Raw genomic sequence first — 10,286 nt, 5'->3', positions numbered from 1 at the left:
TAATTAATTGTTTTTTGTAAAATGATTTTGCAAAGCTTAATTGTATGTTGACTAAGACGCCCCTACAAGCATTTACTATAATAGTACTAAAATGTGATTAGAGAACCGATACAAAAACTTTGTAGGGAAAAAGTTGAAGATACAAACTAACTGACCAAATGATACCAATAGGCAATAGCAATCTACTCTATTTGACATTCTTATGTTTCACAAAATTGCAGAAATGGTCTTTGAGTTTCACAAAAATATAGAAATGGTCTCTTTCCAATACCTGAATTATAGAAATGGTCCTTGTGTTTCACAAAATTACATAAATTGTCACTTTCAATAGTAGAAAGACAGAAATGGTCGATGTGTTTCATAAAATTACATAAATGGTCCCTGCCTAAAAGCAAAATAACAAAAATGCTCCTAGTGTTTCACAAAATTATAAAAATGGTCCCTACCTAATAGAAAATTTACAGAAATTATCCATGTGTTCACATAACTTATAGAAATGGTCCCCGTGTCGAAAATACATGTTTAATAAACCCGCGGGCCATCCACAAGTTAAAGACTAAATCACAAGATTTTACATATTTATATATACCATGAAGGGCATTTAGGTAATTAATCAACATCACCTACCTTCTCCGATAATATCATGAAGCATGGGTCGGGAAACATCATGTGGCGAAAGTAGTGATGGTGAAACAGTCGAGTTACTCGTACTTGCGACACCATCACTACCCGTAGTTGTAGTTGTAGTTGTAGTTGAAGCTGAAGTTGGAACCGCACTCTTAAAAGTTGTAGCATCATTAAATTTGAAACCGGTCAAGTACTCAGGCCGGGTAATTTCACCACTTGCTTCAACATCACCCGAAATCATAGCCACCACACGCGACATTGATGGTCGATATGTTGGTGAAGTTTGCGTGCATAAAAGGGCAACTTTTATCACTCTTTTCACTTCGTTTTCATCAAATTCAGACAATTCTTCATCCACTAACTCGAGTTCACGGTTCGCTTCATGTAGGTTCCATGCCTGAAAATTCATACCAAAGTTAACAAACTCTCAATAGTTGGTTGCGATTTTATGACATTAACCCTTTTTATTAAATTCAAGAAGAAGAAGAAGAAGATGATGATGATGATGAAAAATACCCATTCAAGAAGATATATTCTCTCGTCATCCAAACTTGAGTCAGAATTGGGCCTTCCGCTGACAATCTCTAAAGCCACAACTCCAAACCCAAACACATCAGCCTTTTCCGTGAGGTGTCCACGCATTGCATACTCTGGCGCCAAATACCCACTACATATTAAATCAATAAGACTTAGTCAACTTATCATTTTTTTAAAGGCTAGCTGACTTTTGCAATTTTGGTACCAAAAAGTTCTTTGGGAATTGTGGTCCTTATTTGAGGTTCTTGTGATTCAAGTAAAATGACTATTTATTGTTCCCAAGAAAAGTTAAATTTTGCGAATTTGATCCTTAAAATATAGTCGTGGGTAAATTACATTTTTGGTCCCAGATTCTAGCTGATTTTTAAATTTTCGTTTTATAACGTTTTTGGTCCCTGTTTCAAGTAAAATAACTGTAACTTTGGGACCAAAATAGCCATTTTACTTGGAACAGAGACCAAAAACGTTACAAGAATCTCAAATAAGGACTAAAACTACAAGAGAAAACTTTTGGGGACCAAAATTGCAAAAATCAGCAAGTACACTCGGGAACCAAAAATGTAATTTTCAAAAAGTCGGTTACTTTACATAATTGTCCGTAAGTATAGCTGATTTTTGCAATTTTGGTCTCAAAAAAACATGGACCAAAAATGTTACAAAAACCTCAAATAAGGACTAAAGCTGAAAAAATCATCTATACTCAAGGATAAAAAAAAATATATGTTATTTACTCTTTTTCAAAATAGAGTAAATTAAATAATGCCGACTAATTAATCTTACATTGTGCCTGCAACACGAGTACTCATGTGTGTTTTCTTGTCATCATAAAGTTTGGCCAAACCAAAATCGGATATCTTAGGGGTCAGATCCGAATCAAGTAAAACATTGCTAGATTTCACATCTCTATGTATAATTCGTATGCGTGATTCCTCATGGAGATATGAGAGACCACGTGCCAACCCCATGCATATTTCAAAACGGGTAGACCATGGAAGTGACAATTTTTTCCTTCCTACATCATAGACCAAAAAATTGTAACATTACCACATTAATTAAACTTTAGTACTTTATAATTGATGTCTAAAAATATGTAAGTTTTTATACCAAATAATGCTTGATCGAGACTCTTGTTTTCAAGATACTCGTAGACAAGAAGACGTTTTTCTCCATCGATGCAACATCCGTAGAGTTTGACGAGGTTACGGTGTTGGACAGCAGATATTGTGGCAATTTCTGCAACAAATTGGGACTTGCCTTGGTGTGAGGCTATGGAGAGTTGTTTCACAGCTATTACCCTTCCATCATTAAGTGTTCCCTGTTTATTGTTGAAAAGATTTTTTAAGCTAGTGTTTGCCTGTTTGGAATGGTGAAATCATTCATTCCATTGGAATGAAAAAGACCTCTATGTTTTGTGTGAATGAATGGAATGCAACCAGTTTTGAAGGAATGTGGATACAAAAGTAAATTACATTTTTGGTCCCTGACTATCGCTGATCCTTGAGATTTTGGGTCCCAAAAAGCACATATGCAATTTTTGTCCTTATTTTAGGTTTTTCCAACGTTTTAGTCTCTGTTCCAAGTAAAGTGACTATACTTTTAGGACCAAAATTGCAATTATCTAAAGCCTATGTACAAGGATCAAAAATAGTCATTGTACTTGTGATTACAAGAACTTGACGTAAGGACCAAATTGCAAAAATCAGCTATACTCAAGAACCAAAAACAATAATTTATTCTAAATACAATATGGATAATTACAAAATGACCAAAATGGGTGGTGTGGTCACCAAATGACCACTTACCACAAAATAACCATATATCTACCAAAATTTGCTTTGCAATATACTTTTTGAAATCGCTTTATAAATGGTAATCCTTACAAAAACCTTTGACTTTTTTTTCTTTGCAAAATTCTATTGGGCAATTCATAAAGCAATTTTGCAAAATCATTGTTGCAAAGCTGGTGGTTATTGCGTGATAACTGTTCAAAAGGTAATCATTTCATGATAGGGCACCACCCATTTTGGTCATTTTAGTGATTATTCCTTGAGATAATTTCTATAGAGTAGCATTAAAAGTATAAGTTGTATTTACACATAATATAAAAAATCATATGAAAATTCATTCGATTCATACAAGCCAACCAAACATGAGCATGGAATGTAATCACTCTCGTTCCATTACCCTGTCTGTTCCATTCTTTTGTCATTCCATTCCATTCGAGTTTAAAAACCAAAAATTAAATTCTTGATAAAAAATAAAAAAAAAAAATAAATAAATAAAAAAAAAAAAAGAGTGTAAATTACCTTGTAAACAGGTCCAAAACCACCCTCCCCTAGTTTATTTGCAGGACTAAAATCATCTGTTGCATCTCTCAAGTCTCCATAGCCAAAAGTATAAGGCTTCGTGTCAATTCCCAGGAACTCTGCAAATTAATAAACGTTATAAAGAAAATCAAAGGAAAAACAATGGAAAACATTATTCATCTATGTCATAAAGAAAGATTCAAGAAAATTACCTTCATCATAATTGTCATCATTATTCTTCTTTTTCCTTCGCTGACGAAGAACATACAGGGCTAATAACACCAAAAAGCTGACAACTATAATGGGAACCAAAATCCCTACAATCAAACCGGTATTATTCTTCTTCTTGTTGGAAGGTGGAATGTTGCGCACGGTAGGGACGAAATCTGTAAAAAAAAAACAAGTAAAGGGGGTTGTCTTGTCATTTTGTCAATCAAGAGCAAAAAGTTAAGAAAAAACAATTTCATGAAAGAGTTTTACTTGGTGTAGCACTGATTGCTGATATGAGAGGTCCAAAAGTTCCTTGATCAGGTACACAACAAGTTCCTTTTCCAGTCCATAATAGATGAATCTCAAGGTAGTTATTTATAACCTCAACTGTCACTTCCTTTGAAACAGGACTAAATGAAGCCCCCCCTGCTTCCCTTTTAATATTAAAATCTTGAAAAACCCGGTTTCCCTGATATAAAAAAAAAAAAAAAAAAAAAAAAACAGATTTTCACCACCCATGTAACAAGGTTGACCATTAAGTTCAATAAATCAAAAAGAAACAGCTAACACAGATAACAGACCTGGACATAAATGTCAAATACGCGCCTTCCAAGGCTTCTCCAAGTGGAACCATCTTCTATTGCAAGTTCTGCGAAGCGGAGGTTTACAGTGTAGTTACCATTTTCAAGGCCTAAACCATAATACCTTAAAGATCCAGCAGAGAGTCTTGCTGTTTGGAAAAGTTCTGAATCTAAAGTGTTTGTGAATTGGCGTAGAGCGAAGGCTGTGTATCTCGGATTGTCTCTTCGTCCCACATTGCTGACACCCCACCTCCTTTCAGGAGTCAAATAGTATGTTGCGGGCCCCAGTTGTTCGTTATCTTGCTCATGGACTAATTGACTTGAGGATGTAATTTGTGGGCCACCACAATTGATTCCAAAGTCGCTATCTGTAAGTGTAAACCAACATCAACAGGGGACTCCACAGATCCAGTTATATTAAATTACATTATTGGTACCCGAGTATAGTTGATTTTTGCAACTTTGGTCCCAAAAAGTTTTCTCTTACAATTTGGTCCTTACTTCAGGTTCTTGTAAGATTTCTGTTACCTGACTATAACTAGTTTTTGTCCCAAAAATATAGTGGGACCAAAAACATTACAAAAACCTCGAATAGGGACCAAAAATGTAATTAATAACAAAGAGAAAGTTGATGTTTTTTGCTTACATATTGGTGATCCACGGTTACAAGGGAAACCACTTTGGAGACAATTCAATGCTGAATTGTTTAAAGTGAAGTTGTTCACAACTATGTTACTGCATGTACATGCATTAGAAATGTGATATTAGCTTTAAAAACCATGATGGAAAATAACTTTGAATGAAAAAAATGCAAATCAGAATTTAAAAGTACGTACACTTGTAAAGTTTGGTTATTGGCCCAAGAAGGAAGTGTCCCAGATAGTTGATTGTATGACAAATCACTGCCAACAGAATATTGTATGGAAAATTATTAAGAAATAAAAAATCATTTTTTTTTCTTAACTAGCCTACAATCACTTACACATTGCTCAGAGTTCTGCTCTTTTCATCAGGAAGAGTGCCAGTTAAACTATTGTTTCCAAGAAACCTAAAAATGATGACATGTAAATTTGGTCAATGTCTACACTTATTGACCAAATTGTAGGCAAAATATTATTTATAATAGAAGGAGATAATGTGGATTACAAGAAGGACAATTGGCTCAAGTTGAACAACCCTGATGGAATAGGCCCACTCAAATTGTTAAAACTCAAATCCCTGAAAGTAGACACCCAATTGGAGAGATTTTATTTATTAGTTTATATATTCATATTACGAAAGTAAATCATTATATTTAGATAATTCAGTTTCAATTCAAACTACTTACAGTTGTGTCAAGTTTACATATTCTCCTATGTCAGATGGAATAGAGCCAGAAATTCTGTTATTCCTCAACATTCTGCAAGAATTGCCCTCTCATTATATTTTATCTTCAGAAAAATCAATATATTTACTAAAGAAAGATCAAATATATATACTCACAGAACATTGAGGGACTTCAAATCCCTAATGAAATCCAGAGTTCCATTAGATAAACCACTTATCCTCCTGTAACAATATAGAAAACAAATTAAAAGATCAAAATAGCAACTTGCAAAGTATAATAATCAATTATAAATAAAATAAAGGCTTACAGGTCCTGTAAAAGGGTCAGATTAGAAAATGAAGGTGGTATTGAACCTTCAAAAGAATTCCCCTCAAACCTCCTATAGGAACATCAAACATAGATTATATTTAAAAAGTTCATAGTGAAAAGCATGTAAATAATTATACAGTGAAAAGCATGTAAATATTCTAAATGCTTTGCTTACAAGGATCGTAACTGTGACCAATTTCCTATAAAGCTTGGTATTCTGCCTGTGAAATTATTATCAGAAGCCCATCTGTGAATTCATTATGAAAATGAAAAGTGTCAGAATTATTATATGATGGATGAATTACAACTTTGAAACATGATTAAAGATAAATGCAATTACACTGTCTGCATGTTCCGAAAATTAGCAAATGAAGAAGGAATTTCACCACCAACTCCAGCACTATCAATGTAACTGACAAAATGAACATGCATGAAGATGATATTAGAAGATTTAATCAATGGAGCTGGTTAAATATCATAATCATGAATGTTCTTACATCTGTTCTAATCTTCTCAAATTTCCAAGTTCAGATGGCAGGGAACCATTAAAATTATTTGTGCCAAATCCCCTGCAACATAAAAAAATATATATAGAAATAGTATAGAAAATTGTAAACAACAAAGAATTAAACAGAAGAAATAGAAACAAAATAGGAAGAAATATACAGTGATCTAAGATCAGTAAGCTGCCCTAGCTCTGGTGGAACCTGCCCTGATAAAGCATTGATACCGATAGTCCTACAATAAGTTTCAAAATCATCATTATATAATGGATAAATGGCACGAAAAACACTTTTTTTACACATAAATTCGATTTTGACACTGTGTTTTTTTTGTGTCAATTTTAACACTGTGTTTTCCAATTTGTTACAATTCTGACCACTTGACCGGTTAACCATATTACATGCTGACGTGGCATGATGACATGTCAATTTTGATGATGTGGAAAAAAAATAATAAATTTTGACACGTCAGCATATCATGTCAACATGCCACATCATCAAAAACTGACACGTCATCATGTAACCTGGTTAACCGGTCAAGTGGTCAGAATTGTAACAAATTGGAAAACACAATGTCAAAATTGACACAAAAAAAAAAAACACGATATCAAAATCGAATTTCTGTGTAAAAAGAATGTTTTTTGTACCATTTACCATTATATAATTTATAAATTTCAAAATCACAAATGTATTCTTACAAATATAGAGGTCAAAATGGTCGTTTGAGTTTAAATTATCATAAAATGGATGGCTTACATGTACTGCATACGAGTTAGATTGCCAATGGAAGGTGACAAAGGACCTGTCAAGTAGTTCTGTGCCAAATTACTGTAGCAAATAATTGATTATTTAGTAGAAATAGAAGACAGGAAAAGCATTACTCAAGAAAGTTAACAGTAAAGCATATCAGTGAAGAAATAGCAGAATACATACAGATTTGTAAGGTATCTCAAAGTCCAGAGTCCTTCTGGGATCGGGCCCACAGCGTCCATTGCATAAACTTTTCTGATGAATTAGAATTACGGGGAAATGATGATTGTTAAAAGATAAACAGAATGCATATAATAAGTAACAATTGAAGTGGCCAAAAGACAGATAGATGTTCTAAAGTTCATTCAGACATGACAGAAGCACTTACAGTCGGGTGATGTGGCAAGTAGTAGAATTGGGGATATTACAGTCGCATTTGATGCCGGGATTGTAACCCTGGGAATCGAAGTCCGTGGTAGTGTCAACGGCAGCGCCGCTGCATAATTCTCCGCTTATGTTCCATCCCATTGCTGTTACTGCAATTTCTGCTATTCCCCATTGGCTGAACATTGCATTTATAACTCGCGCTGAAACATCAATTTTCTTCAGTTTCATTCAACATCGAGATCATAACCATTGTACTAGTAATCATAGTCTTCAATAAACAAAATCGACAACTTAATTCAACAGTGACACAGTCGTGATCTTGATTTTAATTTTTATTTTCAAACCTAATGGCCACAATCTCAGTTTTTCGTATTAACCACCGTGCTATAACCAGCATTTGCTCGTTCAAGCGGGAAAAAGAGAACGGAATATGATGACATAAAAGTCGGTAGATACTTGTTTCACAAATTGTCAAATACAACCCTTTACTTTTAGTTAAATATGAAAAGCCCCCAGATTTTGATATTTATCCTTTTTCTCCACCTAACAAATTCCCAATGCCAATTAAGGTTTTGATTTTTGAATTTATCTATAAAGCGTTTTCACAATAGGTTATATAAAAACTAAAATAATTTAGATTTAGAAAATAATGAATTTCAATGAACGTCTATAAATGTTGGTTATTGTTATTAATATGATTATAAATCATTTAATCCTTTAACTTGAGGTTAATGTTCCAAAAAATTAAAGAATTACCCAATATGTTCTATTTTAGTAGATTTTTTTCAAGATATATATTATAAAGTTGTTATATTTTCAATATTTTACCTAAAAACTAGTTTTTAATACATTTTGCAGAAAAATATTATAATATCTTTTGCAGAAAAACTACTGGTAATTTGAATTATTTACTTTTTCTCATTATCTACCTACTAAATAATTGCAATTTACAAATATTTACATGGATATAATTAGTCTTGTCAAAAAAGAGTAGTCCAAAATAGTCCCCTAACAAACAACTAGACCACTCCAAAATAGCTGAAAACAATCCAAAATTGTCAATTATGTATACCCTATGTTGGTTTTGGTAATGGTTTTGGTAATGCCTTTTCAAGTAACAGACTAAAAATGTATGAGCATATCTGAAATTTGTATTATTTTTACTGTTCAATTATGTTTTTCGAAATAGTCAAATGCACCATTTTTAACAGCATTTATATTATGCAACTTAAATCCATTAATATTGTACAAGTTGCATCGACACGACTCACAGGTCACAACCCCACCCCACGTGACATGTAGAATTGGGACTTTAAGTCGCGTTTGATTCCAGAGATATACAATAATTGTAACACATAATTTTAATTTAGGAAAAAAAAATCATACAAATAACTCAAAAATGTACAACACAAGCTTCCAAACTTTATAATCTAGTACAGCAGGTGGGCTTGGCCAAAATAAATGGAGTGGGCTCCGTTGATATGTACAGATATTTCTATTTTTTTTAATTCTAAAATTATTATTAAATATGTTAATTAAAACATTTGTTAATAACATAATATCATGTAATCACAATAACAATTTAATCTCTTAAAATAAAAAATTTGTAATCATTAATGTTTTTTTTTATCTAAATCATTTTTATTTTACTCAACCAGTTATAAATTAAAACATAATTAATATTTTTATATATATATGCATAATACAATGGTTCCTGAGAAAACTTAACAAAATTTAAAATTTAAAATCAATAGTAGCTCGATTCATGACCTGATGCTATTATGACCGAACTTGATTCGAGAATTAAATAGCGCATAAATATTAATCAAAAATCATGTTCTATACTTCTATTAAATCAATAATATGCTTAAAACCAACAATTTCAAGTTGAATTGAAGCTCGAATAACTCGATTTAAGCTTACACATACAGTCATACATTAACATTTATTATTGCGTCAGGTCGCGAAAGATACATAAGAATTGTAATCAAATTTCAGTTCGAATAATTGAATCAAAGCTGGATTTGTTAGGGCATCTAATCAATAATATCTTTGAATGCAAATGAACACGTAACCTTAAATCAAAATCTGAATAAAGAAGAGAACGAATATCTCTCTCACCAACAAACACACACACACACAGCAGAAAGGAGAAGCAGCCATGCAGAATCGGAGATCATAACTTAATCGCATGGAGAATGAGAGCATAAAATAACACACACAGAGGATGACGTAATACCTTCAGCTGGATCGGTGATGTTTTGAGCTCGAGTTATGGCGACAGTTATCGTCAAGCAAAAGCACATGCACAACCACATCCGTGATGCCATCGTTCAAAATCCTGTTGCCTCTGCAGCCACCGCCTCCGGCCGTCGTTGTTTCCGTTCACAATATCATGAATTCACATCATATATATACTATGTATACAGTGGAAGCAGACTTTTCTTCTTCCAAGTTGAGAGTTGTCAGTTGTCACATCTGATTATATGAAAATCTCCACTATTTTAATAAATTAAATGTTGTTTTGTGTAAAAGTTTACAAAAAGATAATGTTTATAATACAACTCTAAGATATAAATTATTGTTATTTGAAGTTGTTATAATCAATTCGATGATTCTAACAGTTTTATAATTATAATTATTTAATAAATTAACTAGTAAAGAAAGAATAAAGAACTATAGTTTATATTTAAATTTTATATCATAAGTTTATGTGTTATATATTTATATTTCTCCTAAAAATATATCT

General features: G+C 32.6%; 1 protein-coding gene across 1 annotated transcript; it reads right to left on the bottom strand.

Moving 5' to 3' along the window:
- Positions 1-306: 306 nt before the first annotated feature.
- LOC145003864 (putative LRR receptor-like serine/threonine-protein kinase At1g56140) lies at positions 307-9,994 on the bottom strand. The gene is made up of 23 exons (XM_078962768.1): positions 9,777-9,994; positions 7,539-7,737; positions 7,334-7,405; positions 7,157-7,228; positions 6,564-6,635; positions 6,395-6,466; positions 6,238-6,309; positions 6,073-6,144; positions 5,896-5,967; positions 5,744-5,809; positions 5,589-5,660; positions 5,408-5,479; positions 5,244-5,309; positions 5,098-5,163; positions 4,908-4,996; positions 4,262-4,629; positions 3,951-4,149; positions 3,683-3,856; positions 3,471-3,589; positions 2,269-2,479; positions 1,945-2,176; positions 1,144-1,294; positions 307-1,024 (listed from the first exon to the last, which is right to left on the bottom strand). The coding sequence occupies exons 1-23, from the start codon at positions 9,865-9,867 to the stop codon at positions 620-622; spliced, it is 3,084 nt and encodes a 1,027-aa protein (XP_078818894.1). The 5' UTR covers positions 9,868-9,994; the 3' UTR covers positions 307-619.
- Positions 9,995-10,286: the final 292 nt, after the last annotated feature.

Source organism: Lactuca saligna, chromosome 7, assembly GCF_052625555.1.
Source record: "Lactuca saligna cultivar CGN05327 chromosome 7, ASM5262555v1, whole genome shotgun sequence".
NCBI lineage: Eukaryota > Viridiplantae > Streptophyta > Magnoliopsida > Asterales > Asteraceae > Lactuca > Lactuca saligna.
The sequence above is the reverse complement of the archived record's forward strand: the minus strand, read 5'-3'. Positions and strand labels throughout refer to the sequence as shown.